We start from the raw sequence: 27101 nt of genomic DNA on the forward strand, positions 1-27101 counted from the left end.
ACTATTAGCCACCAGCTTGTGGATCCTGCCCCCTCCACCTGCCAGGGCCCTCCTACTAGAACAGCAGGCCAGCAGGGCCCTAATCCATCAATGTTGACCCGGCTTCTCCTCGCTAACAGAGAGAAATTTGTGTGCCATGTCTGGCACATTGCATGGGGAGCATTCACAGAGCTGTGTGGCAGATTTCATGGCGAGTGCCCAGTCTTCAGCCTCCAGGTAGACCCAGCACGGTGACATTCCCTGGCTGAGCCGCTCAGCCCTGACAATATCCTGAGGTCACAGTCGCTGTCCCCACTTGAAGGATGAGTAAACCTACAGGCAGAAAGCTGGACAGAGCAGGCCAGTGCCATACAGGTGGCTATACGACCCTGCCCGGCAGGACGCAGGTGGGCTCCTGAGCATGAAGCCACTGGCTCTGGAGTCTGGGTCGGCAACAGAAGGCCTGGTACCCCGTAGACTCAAGGTCACTTTGCTGCTGAGGGATAGAAGTGTAGGACTCTGCCTGGGGCGGAAACTCCAGCATCACCCTGCCTGCCACCCCAAGCAGGTGCCTTCTTCCCTTGGGCCTGCGGTTTTCAGCCACTGGAGGAGACCAGGTGGCATCGACGGTCATTCTTGAAGCTCCTCGAGGGGCCACCCAGACTTCTGATGGCGGGTGCCACAGCTCCAGTCCTGCACCTCAGCCCCACCCTCCTGCAAAGACACATACCCTGAGAGGGGAAGTGGAGCCTAAAGACAGGCTCGACGGAAGCTGACCATGAACGCCGCAGCCCAGCAAAAGGAATAGGGCACTGGAGTCCGGGGGCCGCGACTTCCGAGCCGGGGACTCGAACCCGGGGCCACGCCGCCACTCGCCCCGAGTCAGGCCTCGCGGGCCCAGCCGCAGGCAGACTGGCGGCTCCTAGATCCCCAGGGCAGCATGAGAACCGCCTCTAGGACCCAGGGGAGCGCCCCGCCCCCGGCTCCGCGATGGCCAATGGGCGAGCGCGATGGCGGTATATTTGCATGCGGGTGCACCACGGCCAATCGGCGGCGGGCCCGGGCGCGTGCGCGAGCGGGCGGGCGGCGGCAGGCGGCCGGCTGGCTTAGTCGGAGGATGGCCGCAGCCGCGGCGGGTGGAGCGCCGGGCACGTCCTCCGGCCCCACCGCCAGGGCAGCGCCACAGGCGCTGCGGAGGCGCGGGGACTCACGGCGCCGCCAGGCCGCGCTCTTCTTCCTCAACAATATCTCCCTGGACGGGCGGCCCCCGAGCCTGGGCCCCGGGGGAGAGAAGCCCCCGCCGCCGCCGCCACCGCCCACCGAGACCCGCGAGCCTCCGGCGCCACCACCGCCTCCGCCACCGCCGCCCCCCGCGCCCCCCGCCGGCCTGCCCCTGCCCGGGCCCGGAGGCAGGACCCCAGCGCCCCAGGGCCTGCTCAGCCCCGCTCCCGCGCCCACCGGCTTGGGCCTCGGCCTCGGCCTGGGCCTGGACGGGCAGCGCCAAAGGTGAGTGCGGCCCGGGTCACCTGGAACCTGGGGGCGGCGGAGTGGCCCGAGGCTGGATCAGCGCGGGGGTCGGGGTCACCTGGCCCAGGGTTCAGGGTTGGGGTAACTGGGCTTCGGATCAGTGGAGTGGCCCTGGCTGGGTCAACGCAGAGGCTGAGGTAGCTTAGGGGCCTGGCAGCCCAGGACATAGGGTTGGAGTGACCTGGGGCCATCAACATAGTGGGCAGGGTGGCGAGGTGGCCGTGGGCTGGCTCAATTCGTTAACACGGGGCTGAGGTGACCTACGGAAAACCAGGATCAGCCCATGACACAGGGCTGGAGTGACCTATCAGCATAGGACTTGGAGATCAGGAGGTAACCCTGATCCCCTGTGAGCCCCAGACACATGTTGGGGTGTTGAGGGACAGAGACTTAGGGTGTCCTGGGTCTTGCCAGCCCCGGAAGGGAGTCTTGCCTGGGCCCCTCCCCAGACTAAGGTGTCAGAGTCAGGGGTCTTCTGGGATCTGTCAACCACCTGGACATGTATGTTAGGGTTTCCTTGCGCCTTGTTGATCCCCAGACTTAAGGGTCATGGTCCCCTTAATCCTGCCACCCCTGAATACGGGGTCAGGGTCTTCTCAATTTTGTCAGACCCCGAACACAGGTCAGGGTTCCCTCAACCCTTGTCAGCCCCCAGACACGGAGCCCTGTCTGCTCCAGACACACACACCCCTCCCCAGCCCATTTCATAAGTTCACTGGACACGGGACTCATAAACGTCCACCATACGTTCCCCTTTGTTCTCTGAACTGGGCGAACCCCTCTGTGGGCCAGGGATCTTCCCTGCACTGTGACCTCTCCCCAGAGTCTCCCACACTGGCCCAGACTCCCAGCCCACAGCTGGTGGTCCCTGGAGCCCCCCATCACCCTCTCCTCCTTTGTCCTCTCTGAGCTCAGTGTCCCTGGGCCCATCACATCCCAGGTCACAGGCACTTTCCCTGCCCTTCACCCATCTCAGAGCCTCCCTGACCCTGAGCCCTGCCCCTCTAGTCTGTGCCCCCTGCCCACATGCTCTGGCTGCTGGACACCCCACTTCCTTCCCCCAGAGACCCTTTCACGGGCCCTGGAGGTATGCAGGGTCTTGCAGCTGGTGCTGCACGTGGGTGGGCCCAGACCTTGAACTCACCGCAGTCCCCTGGTGTCCAGAGGCTCTTCTTACCTGGAGGTCATGACGGCTGCACTGGCTGTCGTTGCCTCGCAGCCCTGGTCTCAGGCAGTTCCAGGTGACAGGTTCTTCTGAGGGACTTCGGTTGGGAGGTGGAGGCCAGGGTATGGTGCTTGTGGCTAGATTTCTTGACTCTACATTCGGAGTCCTTCTGAGTGGCCCTGAGGCCACTGTCACACTACGTAGGTAGACTTCAGCAAGAGCTGCATCTGCACAGGCTAAGAAGCCTGATCCTGTCCGCAGATGAGCCTGGCCAGGGCTCCGAAGGGAGTCGGGGGCTGGTTGGGACAGAGTGGTCTGTTTGTCCCAAAAGTGGCAGTAAGTGTACCATGTCCCTGGGGAGATAGGGCTGCTTACCTGACGGGACTGAGAGGAGTAAAGACTGCTTTCTCCGTGGAAGTCACTCCACTTTAAAACAGCTCCAAAGCCTGCTTGTCCTCGGCTGGCAGACTCCCACAAAGTGGTCCTGTCTCCTGGTGGCCCTCAACCCAAGGACAGTTTCCTGGTCACACCAGGTCTCCTTCAAGCCACTCTAGGGCAGAGCGGCACAGCTGTCTGCTGTGTGAGGCCCTCACTCCTACTTGGCCTTCACATCCTCGGTCAGATGTCCCTCTTGCCCTTCAGGCTGCACCTGCCCATGCAGACTCTGCCCCGCCTCGGTTTCTGCTGCCGAGCCCAGGCCCCCGCCCTTGGGTCTGACGGATGGAGGGTTCCTGGGGTGGGCACTGTCTGTTTCTCTCTGCTCCGGGAGTCCAGAGGCAGGGCTGTGGATAGTCACTGCTGAGTGTGGGAGGGTGGCTGGCCTAGCGAAGTAGGCTGCCAGCTACTGGCTGTGGGCTTCAAAGGACACTTGTTCTGGGCATGGAGAGAGTGCTGAGGGTCTTTTCCCAAAGTCTGTGTCATGAGAAGGGTGGTCTGAGCCAGGCTCTGGGAACAGACCTGGTTGGAATTCTGACTCCACTGTTTATGAGCTCTGTGACTTGGAGCAGGTGAAACCGCCTCTCTGAGCCTCAGTTTGCTTCCCTGTGAAATGGGTTTGTGTTAAGTACTACCGGCCAGAGGGGCTGTTAAAATCAGATGGATGGCCAGGCTCAGCAAGGGTGGCTTGGCCAGACCAGGGCCAGGGAATGGAGACTCTTGTTACATCCAGGTTGCCCAGGGCATGCTCACAGCTCGGCTCACGGTGGAGAGTTGGTGTGCCACACTCAGGCAGTCTGGTGTGGCTTTTTCGCTGAGCCAGGGAGTGAATCCTCAGAACCCTTACTTTCTTCGCTTGAACTTCAGACTCCCTAGAATTTTCTTTTCATATCAACTCCGTGGTCACTTAACACTTGGCAGGTTCCAGGCTTCCCCAGCTGGCCAGAAGCGGGCGTTCAGGTGCTCTGCCTGCCCCACCAGGCCTGTGCCCTCCTGCTCCGCCGCGGCGTCGCACTCCCCTCCCCTGTGGAAAGCCTGGCAGCCTCATGCAGCAGCAGGGTTCCCTCTGGCAATCTTGGAAAGCCTCGTCCCAGCAGGGCTCTCAGCCTCCCTCAGGCTGCAAGCCTCTCCTCTGGAGTGGGAGTGGGGAAGGAGGCAGGAAAGCAGCAGCCCCTCACTTGGCTGGCCTGGTCTGTGCTCAGAATTCACGGTGCCATTGTCAGCGCTGTCCCTGTCTCTGCACCCAGACACTGGCCAGGTTCAGGGAAGGAGCCCTGAGAACACGGAGTGGCCTTGATTCCAGCGCCCCTGCCGTGGTCAGGAGGGCAGCAGGTGGCAGAGTCTGATAGCAGAGGCTGGTGCACAGAGCTCGTGGGATGCAGCTGCCAGGCCCACCCCAACCAGCTCTGTGCCTCAGTTTGGCCCCTGTATACTAAGGGCTGTGAGGACTGACTTGATGTGTAAGATGCTTAAAATAAGGAAAGATAAAAGGAGACAGCGATGAAGACAGCGATGCACGAAACCAGCTGGGCTCAGGTGCTCAGCTTGCTGAGGGGAGAGGCCTCTCCTGCAGGGACCCAAGACCAGCAGGAGGAGCCAGGTCAGAGGTCAAGCAGCCTATAGGCTTTGGGGTGTGGGCGCTTATTGTGCCAAGGGCCCATGGCATCGCCAGGCGCCTCCATGGAGAGCGCCGCTGGCCCAGGCCCTGTCAGTGAGGTCCCAGGTGTGCAGGAGCCACTGGGCCCCACCTGGGAAATTACCTGAGGAAGAGAGCCTGAGAAAGCCACACGGGACTGCTCCTGGGGCCTCTGAGCCTGCCTGTGGGGCGTGACGCACACACCTCCCCAGGGATGGTTTTGTCTCCACTGGGCCAGCTTCGCTGCCCGGCTCGGGTCCTTTCTGAATGTCCACCTCCAGCAGGGTACCGTCTCAGGCCAGGGCAGGTCCTGCCTCATCGCCGACTGTGGGTCAGTGCTTACCCAGCCCCTACCTGGGGCATTCCCGGTTGCTGGGCAACAGGCAGGAATGGACAGTACTGAGACACGGTCCCAGGATCACGGGTGATGCCAGGGCTGCTGCCCGTGGGAGGATGAGGGCCACATGTGAGCTGAGCATCCAGTTGAGGGTGATATAGCCACGGGAGGACCTGGAAAAGGAGGGTCCAAATGGAGGGAACCCCGGCGAGGGCCCTGAGGCAGAGGAAGGGCTGGCACAAGGAGTGGAGGGCAGTGAGGGTGGCCTGGCTGAGGGGGAGAGGCTCCTGGGTGTCCCTGGCCGGGGACTGAGCGAGCTGTGTCAGTGCTGGTGGTAGCTCCACTCACTGAGATGGGCAGAGCGGGTTGGCAGGACTTGTGCTTGTCTGCCCTTCAGCCCTGCAGAGCCGCTGCCAGGCCCCCATGTCCCCTTTCCAGGCTTCCACTAGGCCCCTTCCAGAGGTACTTCCACCTGCAGCCTGCTGTGGGCACGCATGACCTGTCTCACCCCATTCCTAGGCCCGAGGGAGCTCTCGGGACCCCTAGGCTGAGCTTCGAGAGGCAGTGGGCAGACCAGGGCATGCCCAGCCTTTCATCTCAGCACTCCGCCCCACCTCAGGCTCTTCTGGCCTCGGGTGGCCCTTCCTAGCACTCAGGTCTGCCTGCAGACCTGCTTCCGGCCCATGGCCTGGGCCCCCTCCCCGAGAGCAGAGCACGGTACCGAGGCAGCCTGCCGTCTGCCTCCTGAGGCCCCGCCCCCTGAGGCCCTTCTGTCCTCCTCACAGAAGGCGTGTGGCATCCCAACGCTGCTCCCTCGAGTTTCTGGAAGACACAGTGGGATGTCCCTCGGGTCAAAGGTAAGGACCCCGCCTCTCTCCTGGGGCCAGGATGGGTCTGGGAGGGGCAGAGTGACCTGCTTTTCACCTGCAGAACCAAACACATATCCGGATCCCCGAGACACAAGGGCCTGAAAAAGACACACTTCATCAAGAACATGCGGCAGTACGACACCAGGAACAGCAGGTATGGGCGCGCGGCCCACCATGTCCTCCCTCCAGCCCTGTGGGACCTCGTCCTGCCTGTGTCAGCAGCCCTGTCCTCCTTCAGCTCAGGGGACTCGTCCCCACAGCCCGTCCCTTGTCCCCTTGGAAGTGAGCCCTCCTTCCCTCCCACCCACCTCCGTTCATATTCCCTGAGCGCCGGAGTCCACAGCACGTCCTGGGCGAGGGGCCGCCCAGTAGACTCTGGTCTTGAGTAGAAATGCTGAACGTTGAGAACACAGTGGGGACGGGCAAGTGGTGGGGTGGCCAGGAGAGAAGGAAACACAGAGGGTACCTGGCTTCCCTGAGCCGGGCGCACAGCCCTCAGAGGCCCTGTGTTGGAGATGCCGGGTCCCTGGTGCCTACGTCCCTCACGCCCTACCCTCCTTGCCCTGAGGCCATCGTCCTGACCCTGAGTAACCCTTCCTGCTGGAGGCTGTGCCCAGGTACCCACAAGGTAGCCCTACTTGGGGAGTGCTGAGTCTTCCCCATGGTGGCCGTAGCTCAGACAGTCCAGGACCCCAACACTGTCCCCATGATGGGCTCCGTCTGGTGCTTAGGAGCAGGCCCCAGGCAGACTGAGTGCTAGCCTGGCCAGGAAAGGGGTCTCCTACCATCATCCTCCCTGCTGGACTGGGGCTGGGCCAGGCAGAGCTGTGCCCAGAGGGAGGAAAGGCCAGCCCTCCTGCCATGTGCCCCACATAGGGCCCCTCTCGGGCCACTTTGGCTTCAGACTTGGAAGTTGGGGCTTCCTGATGCTCTTAGGCTCCTGCCCTCCTGGGATGCCTGCGGACTGGCTCCTTCAGCCAGCCAGTCCTTGGGGCCATGCCTCTGCTGTCCTGCACCGCCTGTTCTCTCCTGGATGACCTAGCCTCCGGCTTCCACCCTGCCTGCAGTGTTGTGCGTCATGTGGGAGGGCTGCGCTCACTGAGGGGACGAGACACAATGCCCTGAAGCTCCTAGAAAGACCGGTGAAAGCTGGGCGGCCAGATGGACCCACCCTGGCTACTGGGCCCCCTTAGCTGGGCATCCCCTGACCCTTGGGACAAAGCCCAGCCTTAATCCAGGCAGGAAGGGGTCTCCTGGGAAATGCCAGCCACCCTGTTCTGACCCGTTCCTCCTGCAGGATCGTGCTGATCTGCGCCAGACGGTCCTTGTGCGCAGCCTTCTCAGTCCTACCCTATGGAGAAGGCCTGCGAGTCAGGTGAGTGGCTGACCCCCACCCAGTGGGGGCTCCACACCCTCGCAGCTTTATCCAGGGGCCAGCAGACCAGCTTCTGCTCAAGCTTCTCAGGGGCTCCAAAGGCCCTGTGGGTCCTGGTTCTCTGGGAGGTGCTGCTAGACATGGGTACCTGGGACATTTCCTGCTCAAGGGTATGGAGGTGGGAGTGCTGCCAGCCTCAGGCTCAGCTCCCAGCCTCCGTGAGGTCGGCGGTGGAGAGTGGCAGCTGTGTACCGTCCTATGCGTTGCAGTGACCTGAGATTGGACAGCCAGAAGCAAAGACACCCATCTGGCGGCGTTTCTGTGTCTTCCGAGATGGTCTTCCAGTTGGAAGGTGTTGAGCTGGGGGCAGATGGAAAGGTGGGAGCTGGCGCCGTGCTCAGCGGGAGCACAGGGCTTATGCACGTCTTCCGGGAAAGTAGACTCAAAGATGTGTTCGACTGAAATCCTCTAAAGTGTGAGGTCGCTGTGGGAGGAGGCCAAGAAGCCTGTGCAGACCAGTTTGGTGGCTGGGTGACAAGATCGGCTCTAGTGGTGAGGGTGAGGGGCTCAGGACTCCTGGACCAGAAGTTCCAGCTGCAGATCCCAGTGAAGGATGGGGCATTCTGGAACCCCCGAGGGAGTGAGCAGCATCAGTCCTGGGTAGTGGGAGCTGTGGCAGCCGGGAGGGAGCTCACTGGATCTCTGGTCTTGGACGGGGCGGCAGGGCTGAGCCTGATGCCCTGCCTCTCCAGGTTGTGTCTTACGCCAAGTTCCTGTACCCCACCAATGCCCTGGTCACGCTCAAGCCAGACAGCCACGGCCCAGCGCCTCAGCCTCGGCCCAGCGTGCCCCGCACTCTGCTGGGGTCCCGCTGCAAACCCGTCCCACCCAGGGCAGCACCAGCCGGCTCGGAGCTAGGTAGCCAAGGGCCCTGACCTGGGGCAGGACAGATGGCCCCAGGTGTCACATCCCAGCCCATGGTCCTTGGGGAGGAGGCTTGGGGAGCAGGCTGGCCATGACCTCTCAGGAGAGTGGGACCCTCACCAATGGCTCCAGGGGTCCTTCGTCATCAGGACTCCCTTCGTCCCACCCAGCCCCAGGAGAGAGGACCACGCCTGGAGCCCCTGAACCCCACTCTCCTTGTCCTACAATGACACCTTCCACCCAGCTGCCCCCTGGCGCTGACAGACCTGCCCCAGGCTGGGGTCGGCATAACCGCTGACCCAAGCTCTGGGCTCGTGGTGGGTCAGGGCTGCCCTCTGCCCGCAGGGGCTGACGCAGGGGATGCCCTGGAGTACAACCCCAATCTGCTAGATGACCCTCAGTGGCCCTGCGGCAAGCACAAGCGTGTGCTCATCTTCGCGTCCTACATGGTAGGGGGGTCGCCCCTGGGGGCGGCTGAGGGGTCAGCACTGAAGGGGTGTGCAGCCGCCTCCCCTGGCTGGGCAGGTGCCCCCAAGCTGCATGGGGATGGTCTTCTCTGCTGCAGACGACGGTGATTGAGTACGTGAAGCCCTCCGACCTCAAGAAGGACATGAATGAGACCTTCCGGGAGAAGTTCCCCCACATCAGGCTGACGCTGAGCAAGATCAGGAGGTGAGGAGGCCTCGGTTGTCCCCAAGCCTGTGGCATCCCCGTGCCCACAGCCCAGCCAGCTCAGCCCTTCTCTCCTATCCCCCATGGAGTCCTGAGCTTGAGAAACCCAAGGCCCCTCTCCTAAGCCCACCCTCCTTCTGTCCAGCTCGACCAACCCCGGCAGCTCCCTGCCACCTCCTTGGTCAGGCGCCCTCAGTTCAGTTCAGTTCAGTCGCTCAGTTGTGTCCAACTCGTTGCGACCCATGAATCACAGCATGCCAGGCCTCCCTGTCCATCACCAACTCTCGGAGTTTACCCAAACTCATGTCCATCGAGTCGGTAATGCCATCCAGCCATCTCATCCTCTGTTGTTTCCTTCTCCTCCTGCCCCCAATCCCTCCCAGCATCAGGGTCTTTTCCAGTGAGTCAACTCTTCGCATGAGGTGGCCAAAGAATTGGAGTTTCAGCTTTAGCATCAGTCCTTCCATTGAACACCCAGGACTGATCTCCTTTAGGATGGACTGGTTGGATCTCCTTGCAGTCCAAGGGACTCTCAAAGAGTCTCCTCCAACACCACAGTTCAAAAGCATCAATTCTTCGGCTCTCAGCCTTCTTCACAGTCCAACTCTCATATCCATACATGACCATAGGAAAAACCATAACCTTGACTAGATGGACCTTTGTTGACAAAGTAATGTCTCTGTTTTTGAATATGCTATCCAGGTTGGTCATAACTTTGCTTCCAAGGAGTAAGCGTCTTTTAATTTCATGGCTGCAGTCACCATCTGCAGTGATTTTGGAGCCCCAAAAATTAGTCTGACACTGTTTCCACTGTTTCCCCATCTATTTCCCATGAAGTGATGGGACCAGATGCCATGATCTTCGTTTTCTGAATGTTGAGCTTTAAGCCAACTTTTTCACTTTACTCTTTCACTTTCATCAAGAGGCTTTTTAGTTCCTCTTCACTTTCTGCCATGAGGGTGGTATCATCTGCATATCTGAGATTATTGATATTTCTCCCGGCAATCTTGATTCCAGCTTGTGCTTCTTCCAGACCAGTCTTTCTCATGATGTACTCTGCATATAAGTTAAATAAGCAGGGTGACAATATACAGCCTTGATGTACGCCTTTATTTGGAACCAGTCTGTTGTTCCATGTCCAGTTCTAACTGTTGCTTCCTGACCTGCATATATAGGTTTCTCAAGAGGCAGGTCAGGTGGTCTGGTATTCCCATCTCTTGAAGAATTTTCCACAGTTTATTGTGATCCACACAGTCAAAGGTTTTGGCATAGTCCATAAAGCAAAAATAGATGTTTTTCTGGAACTCTCTTGCTTTTTCGATGATCCAGAGGATGTTGGCAATTTGATCTCTGGTTCCTTTGCCTTTTCTGAAACTAGCTTGAACATCTGGAAGTTCATGGTTCACGTATTGCCAAAGCCTGGCTTGGAGAATTTTGAGCATTACTAGCGTGTGAGATGAGTGCAATTGTGCAGTAGTTTGAGCATTCTTTGGCATTGCCTTTCTTTGGGATTGGAATGAAAACTGACCTTTTCCAGTCCTGTGGCCACTGCTGAGTTTTCCAAATTTGCTGGCATATTGAGTGCAGCACTTTCACAGCATCGTCTTTCAGGATTTGAAATAGCTCAACTGGAATTCCATCACCTCCACTAGCTTTGTAGTGATGCTTTCTAAGGCCCACTTGACTTCACATTCCAGGATGTCTGGCTCTAGGTGAGTGATCACACCATCATGATTATCTGGGTCCTGAAGATCTTTTTTGTACAGTTATTTTGTGTATTCTTGCCACCTCTTCTTAATATCTTCTGCTTCTGTTAGGTTCATACCATTTCTGTCCTTTATCGAGCCCTGGCTGCTGCTTATTCCTGCCCACACCTGCGGGGGGCCCCCACACCAGCGCCCACAGCCCCTGAGCCGGCCGCTGACCGTCCCCACCTGATCGGTAGGAGGTCAAGGCCCCACATGAGCTGCCCACACACCCCCTCGATGCCTTGGCACTGCCCTTCCCTCCCCACACTGGTCCCCTCGCTGCCACAGGAGGGCAGGGACCCAGTCCTCTGTGGTGTCCGTTTGTGGACAGTGCGGGTGCTGTGGGCCGAACAGTGACCAAGACCAGCCTGCCGCTGCCCCCGACCACCCCAGCTATGGGCCCTTGTGCTGGGCCGCGCCCTCTGGGAGGAAATGGCGATTTTCCCAGGGCCCAAAGACACGCCCCCCAAGCGGGGAGTGGCCACTTCCCAGCCCCACAGCCCGTGGCTCCGTGTGAACCCGCAGTTTGAAACGAGAGATGCGGAACCTGTCCGAGGAGTGTGGCTTGGAGCCCGTGACCGTGTCCATGGCCTATGTGTACTTTGAGAAGCTGGTGTTGCAGGGTAAGCTCAACAAGCAGAACCGCAAGCTATGCGCCGGCGCCTGCGTGCTGCTGGCCGCCAAGATCAGCAGCGACCTGCGCAAGAGCGACGTGAAGCAGCTCATCGACGTGAGTACGGGCCGCCCCCGCCCCTAACCCTCCGGGTCTCAGAGGAGGGCCCGGCCCCTACCCCTGGCCCGGCCCCTGAGGAGCGGCCCGGCTCAACCCCTCTTTCTTCTTGGACGCAGAAGTTAGAAGAAAGGTTTCGGTTCAACCGACGGGATCTCATCGGCTTTGAGTTCACAGTGCTCGTGGCCTTGGAGCTCGCTCTGTACCTTCCTGAGAACCAGGTGTTACCTCATTACAGACGCCTCACACAGCAGTTCTAGCCGGCCAGCCTCCACACCCTGGCTTCCAGTCCTAAGCACACCACACCGCCACGGTACTTCTGAGAGCCCTTCTGCGTGCTGCTGAACAGACCGGGGGCTCTGTCAGCGCTTCTCATTTTCCTGTGCCTACGACTGCTCTGGCGCCAGGACTTCGGTCTACAGCGTCCAGTGGTGTTATCCACCGTGCTTCTCCTCTGCGTCACCCAGCCTTCTGCTGCTGTCAGAGCCGCCGCGCTGTGTCTCGTGGAGGCCTGGGTTTCCAGACCCTACTGCAGACGCTGGATTGCTGGACTTAACCCATTGGAGCATTAATCTCGGCTATTTGGGGTTTTCGGAGGTGGAGACCGCACTGTGGAACCCCCCACCCCCTCAGCCCAGCCCCTAGGGGTGTCTGCCCACCTCCCCATATCCACAAGCAGAGCTCTGCATCAGCCTAAGCCAACGGGGGCAGACTCCTGGTTAGTTGTGATCTCATTTTTTACTCTCAGACCTCTGTTTTTTCAAGGATCGCGTCACTGTGAAGTCCTGAGGGCCCGGGTGGCAGGTACCCCAGCTGGCCTCTCCATGGAACCAGCCTGCACCACGCAGGGATCTGTCTCACCAGAAAACCCCACTTGCTTATGACACCCAGGACCTTCAGAATGACTGGATTGCTGGTTCTTGATCTTCCTAAGCAATATGGCGGTGGCGGGGGGAGGGGGGGATGTACTTATTATCATTTAGGATTTGGTTCTGTGGGTCTTTTTCTAAGGGAACAAAAACTGGTTAAACAAGGTCTGCTGAGGATGTGACCTGAACCACACTTGATCTTCCAAGCGGGGAAGAAGACAGACCACTTCAACTGTCCTGCTCACGAGGGTAAAGGCTCTGCCTTCCTCCCAGGCAGGAAGGGAAAGCCACCTTGGCCAGAGCAGTGGTCACACCAGGCAGACCCCAAAGGCTGGTCGTTGTCCAGGGCAGGCCTGTGTCCAGCTCGTCTGCCTCACCAGGCTACATGTTACCCAGTTCTTCCACTTGCTGCCCCACCATAAACACTGAAGACCTAGGACTGGAGCTTCTTCACCAGCCAGCTGCTCTCAGAAAGGACCGTGTCGGCTGGGCCATCAAGCTGCGTCCCACTATTGTCCCAAGAACCTCACTGGAGGGGTGCCGGGGTAGCCCCACACTGCATCCTGTCCATGTGGACTGGTCCTTCTGCAGAAGAGATGCCAGCCCTTATCAGCGCATTCCACCACCAGTAGCTCAGCAAGATCTCAGCCCAGGAGGGCACAGGGATCCCCGCAGGGGTGCAGAACAGCTGCCCTACCCCACTCGCTGCTCTTCCTTGGTCACTCGCTTAGGTTCAGGAGGACTGCAGGAAGGAATCCGAAGCTCAACTCTGTACCCAACCTTATTTATCGAGTGCCTCTTTCCTGTTCTCCCCCCAGGACACCCCCAAACTCTGATGTGCACCAAGGGGGCTTGAAAGATGAAGCTGCTAGGCCCCAGGCAATCCTTGAAGGTGTCCAGTATCTCAAGGATACTTCTGTTACAAGCACCTGAAGGGACCAACTTCCAAAATGTACATGCTGGTTTACAGTTAGCTTTGAGGAATACATCTTGAGAATTTCGGTACAAATGTTAGAATGGCAATACAGTGTTTATATAGTGAGAACTAGTCATTCACCAGGCCCTGTAACCTTCCCTTTAGTGTGTTGTGTCCTTGTTAATGTCAAGAGCTGCCACTGTGTGGTACTCAAGTGAAGCCAGTATTTAAGGAATTAAACTTCAGCCTGAACTGTCACCCCAGACACCTGTGTCCAAGGGGCTGGGGCTACTCCCTCAGTGCCTAGGAGGCACCATAGGCTTAAAATGTGTGCTAAGTGGCTGTCTGACCTCACTGTCAAGTGTCAAGGATCTGTTTGCAAAAATTAATGTATTTGTGCTTTAAGTAAAAATTTGGTTTTGCAACACGTGTCATAGGCTGCCTTTCAGCTATCACCCCCAACACTCCAGAGCCCAGAAGAGCCCACCCCCCCCCCCAAAAAAACACAGAATGAAGCAGGTAAGTTTTCACTATTTATTTATAACAAATATTCCATGTCCGGGATGCTCTTCAGTCAGAAGTTCCTGGAACAAAAAAGGACATTAAAACCTGGTTTGTGAAGCATCCTAGGCCCCAGTGCCCAAACTCCAGTCCTCTTACTTTGAAACGATGCCATCAGCCTTGGCCAGCCGGAGAATGGAGTCATCTGACTCGCCCTAGGGAAAAAAGCAGGTTGGGACCAGCTGCTCTTCTAGCCAGAAATCCCGCCCAGCTGCCCACTGGTTGGACCAAGTGGAGACTAGCTAGCAACAGGCAGACCGTCGACTCTACAGTGGGGGACAGGGTCTCAAGGAGGTCCCTGTGACAACCGAAAAGCTCCGAGGTTTTCCAAGGTGGGGTGGCCCTTTTTTTGGATCCTGAGCGTCCTATTTCCACCCCCAGGAAGAGGCTGGCAACCAGCACAATCTGAGCCAAAAGGCTCCAGTCCATTTCGCCAACAAACCCGCTCAGGCTTGGGGACAGCGAGGGGGACGCTATTCCGGTTCAAAAGCCCACAAGGTAAGCGCGAAGCCCCGAGACACACACCATCCTGCGAATGGCCCCGCAGATAGCGTAGGTTTTAAACTGGCCGTTAAACCTGCCCGTCACCTTGTCAACCTAAAAATTGAAAAAAGAAGTCATAAAGAGGTGCCCAAGCATCTTCGGGTCGAAACTTGAGGTTTGGAAATCAACGTGCAAGTCCGCCCGACCTCGCCCCCCTCACCCAGCGGGTAGGCCCTGCGGCCGCCCAGCTCACCTCGGCCACGTTCATCTGGATGGACGCGTGGTCCTTGGCGCCGATGATACGGTTGCTGGCGGAGCTGCGGGGGAAGCGCAGTGAGCGGGGAGATATAGGTTGGGTGTGGGGGGTTTAGGGGCAGGAGAGGGGGACGCTCACCATTTCCGCGGCACATACAGGTCCACGAACTCACCGGCGTCGTTCTGCATGTTGAGCCAGCGTCTGCGGGACCCCAAGGCGGCTTCGTGAGGGCGGACCGTGTCCGCGCGCCCCTCCCAGCCCAGCCCCGACCACCGCGCGCTAGGCTATGTTCCCGTCCCGATCCCGGGCCCAGCGCCGTCCCCCTACCCCCCGACTGCGAGCCCTAAAGCCGTTCTCCTGCACCGGTCCCAGACCTCGTGCCATCCTCCCTCCCGACCTCGGGCTCCGCGCCGTCCCCCTTGCCCGGACGCCGGCCGCGCAGCCCACCTGATGGCACCACGAGGAGCTCGAGCGCAGAAAGGAAGCGCCACTTCCCCCGGCAGCGCTATTGGCGGGAGGGGCGGGGCCTTGGCGAGTACTTCCGGGTCCCGCGCCCCGCCGCGAGTTTGCGCGGGGTCGGAGGAGGGGGCGGTACGGTCACTGTGACGCATTTCCGCTTCCAGTGGTCGGAAACTTCCAGGCGTCCCACGGATTTGGGCGGGCTGCTGGTGCGAACTTGCGAGATCGCAGGTGGGCGCGTCTTCGCAGCGGTGGTTTTCGCCCCGGTGGGCGCTTCCCGCCGCCGGGATCGGCCAGTGCCAAGGGCACCCAGGCAGGACCCGACGCAGGTGGGAGGGCGGGAGTGCTGGCACGAGCCGGGTTGTCAGCACGTGGGAGCTACAGATCGCTCCGGGGGTCTTACCCCAGGGCCAAGCCAAGCACCGCGAAGATGGACACAGACGGGGCGCCGCTGGTTATAAGAGCAAGAGAGAGCCCTGGGGTCCTGAAGGAGGAGTGGCAGGGCTCGGGTGACGGGCTTCTCCCGAAAATGGAACTTAACTGCCCCAGAAACCCGGGTCTGAGCTAGAAAGGAGTTTGGCCACGCCTCGTGACGGAGCCAGGTCAGACTCGCACGGCGGGTGCTCAGCACTATCTGGGCCCTGCTCAGGATCCTTCCGCCACATCAGTCCCACTCCATCCTCCCCGGAGCAGTCTATGCCAGGCCCGTCCCTGGTGCGAGAGTCTGTTAATGAAGAAAACAGAAAAACTCCAGGCTGCAGAGCTAACTCCAGAGCCCCCCGTCCCGCAATCCTGTGATTGTGCCCCGCCATCTCAGCTGAAACACCCCCTTGGGACTTCATCTTTCATATGAGAGAGAGGGCCCCTCGGGGGTCGACTCCAGAGCTTGTACACCCCGCCGCCCCTGCTGCCCAGGGCCGAGCCCGGCAGTGGAGTCTCGGAAATCCCGATACCTCTTACTCGGCAAACCCGCCCGGTCCTCCAATATTGGGTACCCCCTCACTTCCCCGACTCAAGTCTCCGTGAGGTCGCACAGATGAGGGCTCTTCCAGGGCTGTGTCTGCTCACCTTGTGGCGACTGCGAATGATCCTGGTCGGCCTGTCCTCACGGTGCTCCATTTGAGTCACAGCCAACTTCTGTATAGGTCCGGGAGGGTTTAATGTCTGGGCCTGGTCAGGGCTGAGGCTTCTCATACCTGGAAACCAGTGTTCGAGTGGGCAGTGTGTTTGCTGTTGCTTCCACTGGGCTCTGGCAGCTGGGCCTCAGGTCACTGAGGCCAGTGCCCTGTAGGAAGGTCATCATTCCTGTTGGTGCCAGCTGGAGATGTGTGCCCTTTCCAGGACCCCCAGCACATGCAGGGACATCACGTGTTTATGCTTGTGGTTGTGTTATGGACCAGGGTTCTTGTCCTCCCTGCATGCATGTGTACTAAGTTGCTTCGGACTCTGCGACCACATGGACTGTAGCCCTCCAGGCTCCTCTATCCATGGAATTCTCCAGGCAAGAATACTGGAGTGGGCTGCCATGCCCTCCTCCAGGGAATCTTCCCAACTCGGGTTGAACCTGGATCTCCTGCACTGGCAGGTGGATTCTTCACCACTAGCACCACCTGGGAAGCCTTTCTTGTCCTCCCTAGTCGATAGAAATTGATATGAGATGAGATAAGAAATTCAGGCAAGGCTTTATCAGGGTTCCTGCTGCAGTAGGAAGGAGTGAAAACAAGTAATAGGTTCCCTTGTCTGCTCCATTATGTGGCGTGAGCGTAGGAGTGGGTCCAGGGATTGGGCTGGAGGGGAGCTTAGGTGGTTTGCCCATCTCTGGTAGTGTTGAGTGCAAGGGGCATGCGCTGGTACCGTGCTTTTGCTTCCAGCTCTTTAGAAGGGGCAGTTGGATTTTTAATCTGTGTCCTGTCCATAGTTTGCTTCACTTGCACGTGTAACAAAATCCACTCACACCCATTAGAATGACTACAATGAATTTGAAAAAATAAGTGTTGAGGCTGTGGAGAAATTGAAATCCTGTGCATTGTTGGTAGAAGGTAAAATGGTATAGCTGCTGTGGAAACAGTACAGTGGTTTTTCAAAAACTTAAAAATAGAACTGCCATAGGACCCAACAATTCCACTTCTAGGTTACTTACCCAAAAGAAAGCGGTGTCTTGAAGAGATTTGTACAGCCATGTTCACAGCAGCATTATTCACAATAGTCTATGATGGAAGCAACCCACGTGTCTGGGTGGGTGAAGGGATAAGCAGGATATGGTCTATGCACACAGTGGAATGTTGTTCATCTTTAAAAAGGAGGGAAATTGTGACAAGCATATGGATGAAACTTGAGAAACTGTGCTAAAATAAGCCAGTCACAAGTACAGTGTAATTCCAGTTACACAAGGTGCCTAGAGGAGTCGAATAACAACGGCGGGGGCTGGGGGCGGGGGTTAGTGTCTAATGGGCATACAGCTCCATTCTGCAAGGTGAGGAAGTTGTAGAGATGGATGGTGGTGATGGCTGCACAACATTATGAATGTATTTAATACCACTGAACTGCACACTTAATGGTCAAGGCGGTAAGTTTTATTTATATTATCACAATAAAAAATATTTTAAATACTATAGGACACGCATGGACACACAGAAGACAACACAGTCTCTTCCGGGTGGGGCCAGAGTTCCTCAGGCCAAGTTCTTCAAAAGGAAGTTCTGTGACCCCACCCCCTGGCAGTGAAATCTATATGAATGAGCCCCTCTTTGAGAAACTGCTTTGTCTGTTTAAATAAATTTTAAAAATAAGAAGAGACCCTGCTGTCCCAGGTCCCACAGACAGGAGCGAGTGGTCCCTGAAGGGAGCCAGCTGGGCCTTCCATCAGCAGTGCCCCTGTCATCTGAAGTCAGGCGTGGGGTCGGGGGGCAGCTGCTCAGGCTGGAGGCTGAGGGAGGTCGGAACTCAGGAGAGGTGTCCCTGCCTGTACTCTGCCCAGCAGCCACTATGGGGTGCCCAAGAGCTGTGCCTAGCCCTGCAGGCATCCCTGGGCGGGGCTCAAGGACAGAGGCTCATCAGTCGCTTTCCTGCTGGCTGTAGGGGGCTGGCCATCTCCCTCAGGCCTCTGGCCCCCAGCCAAGGGGTGACTTGTTTACTGAGCTTCCTATGAGGGCTCCAGGTTGGGAAAGGGCCAGAGGCTGGGTGGGGTGAAGGGGTTGGGGGCAGGAGGACCTGGCGCTTGAAGATGCTGTCCTCCTGGGGCAGCCCCCAGGGGCTCAGAGCAGCAGCTGTTGAGCAGGGTGGTCCCCATCAGGATCCTTGAGCACCTCCAGGCCTGCAGAACCTACACCTCTTCCTGCCCCCTGCACCCCAAGTGCTCTAGATCACCCCACCTTGCATTATCACATTAGGACGACAGGCTGACCTTGCACCCTCCTGCCTCTTAGCTGTGTGGCCAGTCACTTAGCTGTCTCTCCTCCCGGCTGCAAAGTGGGGACAGTGGTAAGAGCACCACCCCGAAGGGTTAACACGCCTGGGGAGCTCAGAGTGGACGCGGCAGTCGGTCCTCAGCCCCACTGTCACCACCAGCGTCACTGTCACCCTCAGCACCACCGCCGCCACCATCATTTGGGTTGTTATGCCGTGACCCCAGGTCTACACGGCTGTAGAGCTGACTCCTGGGTTGACTTGAAGCCGCATCTCACCACCCGCATCTCACACAGGACCCCATTCAGGCTGCCCAGTAGGGTGCCAGTGGCCAGAGGTGTTGGCCAGTGTCCACGTCCAGCATCCACTGCCCGTTCACCTGCACTGTCCTGGGGCCTAGCCCATGGCAGGTAAGCAGGGCTCAGATGCATGGGACACAGCCTTCCTGGGCAGGGGGCTGAGGGGCACCTCCTGGCTCCTCCCAGAGCAGCTGTGTCTGGGCTGGGTGGGGCCCGGGCAGCCTGACACGCATTGTGTGTGGAGGGGAACCAGCCCCGAAACCAGGAAACCCTCCTTCCGGGCCTGGGCGCGGGCCCAGGGTGAGCCACAGGTCAGGGCCAAGGGACAGGATTCTCCCCGTGCAAACCTAGCCAGGAGTTGCAGCCATCAGCCCGTCCTGCCTGCCCTGGTTCCCTGGGAGAAGGTCCAGCTGTGGACACAGACCTGCCTCAGAGGGACTCCAGCAGGCCCTGGTGCCACCGCCGCCAGCCACAACTCCAGACTGTCCTCTGGTCTCAAGGAGACAGGCGGTTCCGTCTGACTCTAAGTCTCCCTAGTCTCTGTGAGCTTAAGGGAGGTCCCAGCAGGTGTGCAGCCCCAGCATGTAGGTCTGACCTCAGTGACCTGGGGTGTGGGGCCTTGGGCACTGGTACTCACAGGCCGTCAGGGCCAGGAGCCTGAGAGCATCCAGCCGGTCACCCTTTCTGTTCTATTTTATTTTGTCATTCTATTTTATTTGTTGTTCAGTCGCTTAGTCCTGTCTGACTCTGCGAGTCCATGGACTAGCATGCCAGGCTTCCGTCTTTTACTATCTTCCAGTGTGTGTGTTAGCCGCTCAGAGTGTCTGACTCTTTGCAACCCCAGGAACTGTAGCCCACCAGGCTCCTCTGTCCATGGAATTCTCCAGGCAAGAATACTGGAGTGAGTTGCCATTTCTTTCTCCAGGGGATCTTCCCAACCCGGGGATCAAACCTGGGTCTCCTGCATTACAGATGGATTCTTTATCCTCTGAGCCACCAGGGAAGCCCAGAGTTTGCTCAAACTATTCTACTGTGTTAGACTTTTTCATTGAGATATAACCCACACGTGGTGATAAGGAACACAGACCATAAGTGACCCCCCACCCCCCTGGTTTTTACATCTGCATTCACAAATGCAGGCAGAGTGTGCTGCAGACTGTGCTGGCATTGGGGCAGCATCTGGATGGGCCTCTCCCCTCCCCACCTGGCTCCCAGGAGGCCTTCACGGACCTCTTTACCAGTTACGTGTACAGACATTCTGGAGGTGGGGTGGGGGCCTAAGCTGGGCACCTGGACCCCCACTGACACATAACAGAGAGCACTATGAGATCAGAGACACCCAGGAATGTCTCGTCTTCTGGCCCCACCCCTCCCTCAGGGCCAGGCCACAAGGGCTGAGCCAAGGGACAGGAATGGAGGCACTTCCACCCCAGGCGTGCACGCAGCAGCCAGCTGGCTCATCCCAGTGGACACGCCACAGGCTCACCACGCTGGCCAGAGGCCAAGACATTCCAGCCAAACTGGGTGGAGTTTCAGGTTCAAAGCAAGAAGGCTGCAAGGCCCACCTTTACTCCTGGGCCAGGCCCGCCAGGGGGACACCAGGTTCTATCCCCAAGCTGACCTCTGATCCCACCCAGGTGGCCCCATGGCCACCCTGAGAGGATGTGCAATTATGAGCCCACTGTACAGAGCAGGAAACTGAGGCCAAGGGAGAGGAAGTGGCTCCCCCAGAGTTACAGAACCAGGGCACAGGGCAGGGCTTGACCCAGCCTGGACCTCTGGGGTGGGGGGATGGGACATAGTGCAGCCAGAACGGGGCCTTGGACACGAAGACAGGAACCCCCCAACACTGCCCCATGCCCAAGCCCAAAGCTGAGCCCTAAGGAGGCTTAACTCCGGAGCAGGGGTGTGGGGGTCCCTCATCTGCCCAGTGGGGACACCCAGCTGGGAGCCTGGAATGGACTAGAGGGGAAGGCTCTCCCTTGGCCCCTGGTGGTGATAATCTGCCCGCAGGGCCCAGCCTCTGAGCACCAGGTAGTGAGTGTGTCAGCAGCTGCTGGAACATGCCCAGAGGCAGAGGTTTGCTGGGCCTGGAGAGCGCAGGTGGAGGGTGAGGGGACCCAAATTCCTGCCCCGGTGCGGAGCCTAGCCCAGGCTTGTCTCGCTCTGCCCATCCCCAGCTCTCCCCTCCCTGCCCAGCTCTGCAAATCCTCTGAGGCCCCAGGATGTCCAGCAGGGCCCAGCCAGGAGTTGCCTCTGCCCCCCCACCCACTATGACCTCATGCAGATGACTGAGGGCAGGTGGCTGTCCTGTGGCCCCAGGCGAGTCCTGGGCCCTGCAGCGTTCAGGACAGGTGACCCCTGTCCCCAGGGAGCTCCTGTACCTGTTGTTGTTCAGTCACTAAGTCGTGTTTGACCCTTTGCTACCCCAGGGACTGCAGCACTCCAGCTTCCCTGTCCTTCACTATCTCCCAGAGCTTGCTCAAACTCATGTCCATCGAGTCAGTGATGCTATCCAACCATCTCATCCTCTGTCATCCCCTTCTCCTCCTGCCTTCAATCTTTCCCAGCATCGGGGTCTTTTCCAATGAGTCGTCTCTTCACATCGTTGCATCAGGTGGCCAAAGTACTGGAGCTTCAGCTTCAGCATCTGTCCTTCCCGTGAATATTCAGGGTTGATTTCCTTTAGGATTGACTGGTTTGATCTTCTTGCTGTTCAGGGGACTCAATGGTCTTCTCCGGCACCAGTTTGAAAGCATCAGTTCTCCCGGAGAAGACGACAATAAGCATCTCATCTCAGGAAGGTCTGGGGCAGTGGGTCTCATCTGGGAATGTTCCTTCCCCACCCTGCCCAGGATACACAGCAGTACGCTGTCCTGACTTGAGGCAGGGAGGTTGCTGTAGCCACAATTGGGTGGAGACCAGGGATGCTGCTCGAAACCCCACAGCACCCAGGATGACCCATAGGGAGGCGTCCAGCCCAGAACGCCAGTGGGGCCTGGTCTAGGGCTTTGAAGGCCAATGGCCTCTCCAAAGGGGCCATAGCTCAGGTGGTCAGGGAAGGCCTCTCTGAGGAGGGGACATTGTAAAGCAGGGACCAGCCATGGAAAGTGCCACCCCTTCCCACTGGTCACCCTAGTGCCCAGCAGCCTGTGGAGAGGAGAGCCAGGGGCTCATTCAGTGGTGGGGGTGGGGAGAAGCAGGCTGGGATCTGGTGCCAGGCCTGGGGAATTCCAGAAGGTGGAGGGAAGCCTCTTACCACCCCTCCTCCCGGGCTCCTGGCTCCCAGTAGCCCAGGCTACATTCCTCCCAGGGTGGGCAGGTGATGGGAGCTCCGAGCATTCCAGTGGAGATGCTGGAGGCCTGAAGGCTGCTGGCACCCGCCTCCTGTGAGGCCCAGGCAACCTCTTGAGGCTCTGCCCCATTTGGCTTCCTGGGACTGGGGCCACAGGCCTCAATGAGGACGATTGGGGTCAGGCGTCCCAGAGAGATGCGGACATAGGCCCAGCCAGGAGCAAGCCTGCAGGATAGGGACTGAGCACCTTGCAGATAAGGGCAGGACTTAGCCGGCAGTCCCTTGACTCCTGAACAAAAGGCCGGGTTGCACAGAGCCTCAGAATCATGGTGCTAGCGACAGGCAGAATCCACAGAACCCTCTTATGCCCTGTCTCCTGTCTGTAAGACAGACTTTTGTGCCCATCAGACCAGGGGCCTGCCAAGCTACCAGCACATGGCACAGAAAAGGCTGCTGCCTAAAGCCCCACTAGGTGAGTGGTGCTGAGGGGCTGGGGCCAAAGATGAGGCGAGAAAACAGAATCAATGCCATTGACTCGGTGGGCCCAGAGAGGTCGTGCCTCTGACCTGAGGTCACAACAGCAAGCCCCAGATGGAGCATGGAGGCCATAGGAGACCAGGCTCCCAAGGAGGGGTGACTCTCAGTTCCCACCCACTGGGGAGGCCAGGAACGGACTCCCAGAACCACCCCCCACCCCAAGATGAAGACCAGCTCCCAGGAGACCCACCAGCGCCGTGCCCGGCACGAGCCTTCCAAGTCTCGAATGTTTACATTCCTGTAGGAAATACCTCCCCAGAAGAGCCCAGGACGAATGTTCTGTAAATGTTGAAACTTGGGGCAAACAGAGGCCTGAGCTGAGCCCCACCCACCACCCTACCTCTCCCTGCAGCAGAGGCCCCGCGGGGGTCCTGGAGGGGACCTCCTGAGCTGCCGGCAGGACAGAGCCTTGGGCGGGCAGATGGGGGTCCAACTGCAGGTTCCCCTATGCCCCCCACCCCTTCCATGGTCTCATGCCCTCCTTTTATGAAGTTGGGGTGACAGGAGATGGGCTTGGTTGGGGTGTCACTTGCACCTGAAGCTCTGGTGGCCCTGGGGGAGCCCCAGTACTCGGGGGGGCGGTTCTCAGTCAGGCCCTGAGGCTCAAGCCTCAGGCACAAGCCCTGCGTGTGACCAAGGGCCCCGTGTGTGCTCGAGGAAGACAGGGTGAGTCAGGGTGAGTCAGTCTGCTGTTTAGGGTTGAGTGTCTTGGTTCCCCACAGCCCTAAACACAAACCTGCACCTCTCCCATGCTCACGGGATGCACGGGGCCAGCTGGCTAGCGTGGGGGCTGTGTGGCTGTGGGTGGCTCGGCACCCAGAGGTGACTCAGCCTCTGCCATCTCCACCTTTCGGCACCGGCTAAGCCGCGCCTCCCTGTCCACCTGGGAGAGGCCAGCAGCCCAGGTGCGCCCCAGCTGCCAGCCCCTGCTTCCAGCAGCTTCTTCAAAGAGCCTGCGTCCCAGGCTCGGTGTTGTGACAGGCGTGGACCTGCCCGGTGCCCGGACCACCTCCCTTCTGCTCACACGCTGATGGCATCTGGGCTGGTTCCCCTCTGCAACTGTTACAGAAAGGGCTGCCACAAACATTCATGGAGGGGATTCACATGGACCCATCCCCGGGAGTGGAGGTGTGGACCCACGGGGACACTGTGTTTCACCTTTCAGGAAGCACAAGACTGTTCCACACCCACACCATCTGCATCCCCACCAGCAGTGCGGGTGCCCCGACTCCCCAGATCTTTGCCCACACTTGTTGCTGTCGGTGTTTTTACTATGCACTGTGGCTGCTGCACAAGAGGAACAGAGGCCTGGGCGCCAAGCCCTCTCCCCTCTGACCTGCCTGCCCCTATCCCAGGCCTCCAGGCCAATGTGAAGGCAATGGGGCACAGGTGTCCCAGCATCCAGCCATGACTGCCCAGCACTTGCTCAGCACAGGACTCAGGACACTAAATAACAAAATAATAAGGTGAAATGTAATAAATCAAAATATTACATAGTTGTTGGAGGAAGAAAGGGGGAATGTACCCTGAAGCTGGGGTCTGTAGGGTGGGCTGAGAGCGGGGTGGGAGATTTCTGGTGGAAGGTGTGGTTTGTGCAAAGGTCCTGTGGTGCAAAAGAGCATTTAGCATTTGTGTGGAGGCCAGTGAGGCTGGACGCTGTGGGCTCTGAGGGGGTGAGGGGCTGCTCAAGGACCTTGGAGGCTGTGCGGGGTTCCGAAGACAGGAACGACAGGGCAACCTGCCTCTTAAAAGCCACCTGAGGTTACAGACAGAGGAGGGACCCCTTGTTACAGTCACAGCTGGGGGCCTCAGGGTGGGTGGGTTGCAGTCCCCGGGCAGCATCCAAGTTAGGGCTCCCAAGGACTGTGCCCGGCCCCTCCTGGGAGGAGATGTCACGGGTTTCTGCCAGCCCAGGGCACGTGCCCATTTGGATTGCAGAGGACGGACTAGCTAAGTGCTGCCGCAGGCCTCCTCCCCTTCCTTGGCCTGGGAAGCCAGGCAGCCCTTGCCCAGAGCATATCCTGGACAGACAGACAGCTGTCGACCTCTCAACGTGTTGTCTCAGGCCCCCTTCCTGGGTCACTGCACTGCCTGAGACAGCTTTCCCCAAGAGCCTGCGGGCAAGATGCAGGCCCATGGCAGGGGCTGGCCCCCACACCATCCTCCTCTTTCTTTCGTATGGGGAGACACAGGGGGTGGTCAGGGCCAGCCCTGCCCCCTCTGCTCACCTGGTCAGCAGGGTGACAAGAGTCCCTGCCTCCCCAACTGGCCCAGGAACGGCTGCGCCGAGCACAGTGGGGCCCTGTCACCACTTGTCCCTCCCTGCCCATGGTCTAGACCATTCAGGTAGGACCCAAATCAAATCCCTTATGACTATACAGTGGAAGCGAGAAATAGATTTAAGGGCCTAGATCTGATACATAGAGTGCCTGATGAACTATGGAATGAGGTTCGTGACATTGTACAGGAGACAGGGATCAAGACCATCCCCATGGAAAAGAAATGCAAAAAAGCAAAATGGCTGCCTGGGGAGGCCTTACAAATAGCTGTGAAAAGAAGAGAAGAGAAAAGCAAAGGAGAAAAGGAAAGATATAAGCATCTGAATGCAGAGTTCCAAAGAACAGCAAAAAGAGATAAGAAAGCCTTCCTCAGCGATCAATGCAAAGAAATAGAGGAAAACAACAGAATGGGAAAGACTAGAGATCTCTTCAAGAAAATTAGAGATACCAAGGGAACATTTCATGCAAAGTTGGGCTCAATAAAGGACAGAAATGGTATGGACCTAACAGAAGCAGAAGATATTAAGAAGAGGTGGCAAGAATACACAAAAGAACTGTACAAAAAAGATCTTCATGACCTAGATAATCACGATGATGTGATCACTGACCTAGAGCCAGACATCCTGGAATGTAAAGTCAAGTGGGCCTTAGAAAGCATCACTAAGAACAAAGCTAGTGGAGGTGATGGAATTCCAGTTGAGCTATTTCAAATCCTAAAAGATGATGCTGTGAAAGTGCTGCACTCAATATGCCAGCAAATTTGGAAAACTCAGCAGTGGCCACAGGACTGGAAAAGGTCAGTTTTCATTCCAATCCCAAAGAAAGGCAATGCCAAAGAATGCTCAAACTACCGCACAATTGCACTCATCTCACACGCTAGTAAAGTAATGCTAAAAATTCTCCAAGCCAGGCTTCAGCAATACGTGAACCATGAACTTCCTGATGTGCAAGCTGGTTTTAGAAAAGGCAGAGGAACCAGAGATCAAATTGCCAACATCCTCTGGATCATGGAAAAAGCAAGGGAGTTCCAGAAAAACATCTATTTCTGCTTTATTGACTATGCCAAAGCCTTTGACTGTGTGGATCACAATCAACTGTGGAAAATTCTTCAAGAGATGGGAATACCAGACCACCTGACCTGCCTCTTAAGAAATCTGTATGCAGGTCAGGAAGCAACAGTTAGAACTGGACATGGAAAAACAGACTGGTTCCAAATAAAGGCGTACATCAAGGCTGTATATTGTCACCCTGCTTATTTAACTTCCATGCAGAGTACATCATGAGAAACACTGGACTGGAAGAAACACAAGCTGGAATCAAGATTGCCGGGAGCAATGTCAATAACCTCAGATATGCAGATGACACCACCCTTATGGCAGAAAGTGAAGAGGAACTAAAAAGCCTCTTGATGAAAGTGAAAGAGGAGAGTGAAAAAGTTGGCTTAAAGCTCCACATTCAGAAAACGAAGATCATGGCATCTGGTCCCATGACTTCATGGGAAATAGATGGGGAAACAGTGGAAACAGTGTCAGACTTTATTTTTTGGGGTTCCAAAATCACTGCAGATAGTGACTGCAGCCATGAAATTAAAAGACGCTTACTCCTTGGAAGCAAAGTTATGACCAACCTGGATAGCATATTCAAAAACAGAGACATTACTTTGCCAACAAAGGTCTGTCTAGTCAAGGCTATGGTTTTTCCAGTAGTCGTGTATGGATGTGAGAGTTGGACTGTAAAGAAGGCTGAGTGCCGAAGAATTGATGCTTTTGAACTGTGGTGTTGGAGAAGACTCTTGAGAGTCCCTTGGACTGCAAGGAGATCCAACCAGTCCATTCTGAAGGAGATCAGCCCTGGGATTTCTTTGAAAGGAATGATGCTAAAGCTGAAGCTCCAGTACTTTGGCCACCTCATGCGAAGAGTTGACTCATTGGAAAAGACTCTGATGCTGGGAGGCATTGAGGGCAGGAGGAGAAGGGGACGACAGAGGATGAGATGGCTGGATGGCATCACTGACTCAATGGACATGAGTCTGGGTGAATTCTGGGAGTTGGTGATGGACAGGGAGGCCTGGCGTGCTGCGATTCATGGGGTCGCAAAGAGTCGGACACGACTGAGCGGCTGCACTGCGCATGGTCTGGGGCCTCTCCTGGCCGCAGCCCCAACGTGCAGGCAGTGGACGCTGGTGCCCCTGGAAAGGTGGACTCCACCTCTACTTGCTGTGTCCCAGAGCCATGTGGCAGCTCAGGGGCCCAGGGAAGCTGCGTCCTCATAGGCTGGCCCACTTCCCAGCCCTGCCAGCAAGGCCCACCAGGCCCCCACGGCCAGAGCTTCCAGGTGGCAGATGG

The 27101-nt window shown here is 57.8% G+C and overlaps 2 protein-coding genes across 4 annotated transcripts; one reads left to right on the plus strand and one right to left on the minus strand.

The window, feature by feature from the left end:
- Positions 1–1069: 1069 nt before the first annotated feature.
- Positions 1070–13607, plus strand: CABLES2 (Cdk5 and Abl enzyme substrate 2). Of its 3 annotated transcripts, none has more exons than XM_070801333.1 (10): positions 1070–1485; positions 5865–5936; positions 6010–6102; positions 7246–7323; positions 7593–7701; positions 8076–8241; positions 8593–8696; positions 8813–8919; positions 10737–10860; positions 11193–11327. In XM_070801333.1, exons 1-9 carry the CDS (start codon positions 1097–1099, stop codon positions 10855–10857), a joined length of 1239 nt encoding a protein of 412 aa, XP_070657434.1. In that variant the 5' UTR covers positions 1070–1096; the 3' UTR covers positions 10858–10860; positions 11193–11327. The 3 variants fall into 3 exon arrangements, with proteins under 3 accessions (XP_070657434.1, XP_070657433.1, XP_070657432.1); XM_070801332.1 differs by lacking the exon at positions 10737–10860 and adding an exon at positions 11517–13607 and having other exon boundaries at positions 1072–1485; positions 5868–5936; positions 11193–11397; XM_070801331.1 differs by lacking the exon at positions 10737–10860 and adding an exon at positions 11517–13607 and having other exon boundaries at positions 1073–1485; positions 11193–11397.
- Positions 13608–13702: 95 nt separating this feature from the next.
- Positions 13703–15057, minus strand: RPS21 (ribosomal protein S21). The gene is made up of 6 exons (XM_019972771.2): positions 14930–15057; positions 14621–14683; positions 14480–14543; positions 14269–14340; positions 13843–13898; positions 13703–13766 (listed from the first exon to the last, which is right to left on the minus strand). Exons 2-6 carry the CDS (start codon positions 14668–14670, stop codon positions 13757–13759), a joined length of 252 nt encoding a protein of 83 aa, XP_019828330.1. The 5' UTR covers positions 14671–14683; positions 14930–15057; the 3' UTR covers positions 13703–13756.
- Positions 15058–27101: the final 12044 nt, after the last annotated feature.

Source organism: Bos indicus, chromosome 13 (assembly GCF_029378745.1).
Source record: "Bos indicus isolate NIAB-ARS_2022 breed Sahiwal x Tharparkar chromosome 13, NIAB-ARS_B.indTharparkar_mat_pri_1.0, whole genome shotgun sequence".
In the NCBI taxonomy this organism is placed as follows: Eukaryota; Metazoa; Chordata; class Mammalia; order Artiodactyla; family Bovidae; genus Bos; species Bos indicus.

Coding starts and splice junctions, on each gene's coding strand:
- CABLES2 (XM_070801331.1), top strand. CDS start 1,097: ATGGCCGCAGCCGCGGCGGGTGGAGCGCCGGGCACGTCCTCCGGCCCC. Junction 7,324..7,592: donor GGAGAAGGCCTGCGAGTCAG/GTGAGTGGCTGA, acceptor TATGCGTTGCAG/TGACCTGAGATTGGACAGCC. Junction 8,697..8,812: donor TCATCTTCGCGTCCTACATG/GTAGGGGGGTCG, acceptor TCTCTGCTGCAG/ACGACGGTGATTGAGTACGT.
- RPS21 (XM_019972771.2), bottom strand. CDS start 14,670: ATGCAGAACGACGCCGGTGAGTTCGTGGACCTGTATGTGCCGCGGAAA. Junction 14,341..14,479: donor TCCAGATGAACGTGGCCGAG/GTGAGCTGGGCG, acceptor TTCAATTTTTAG/GTTGACAAGGTGACGGGCAG. Junction 13,899..14,268: donor GCGGGGCCATTCGCAGGATG/GTGTGTGTCTCG, acceptor TTTTTTCCCTAG/GGCGAGTCAGATGACTCCAT.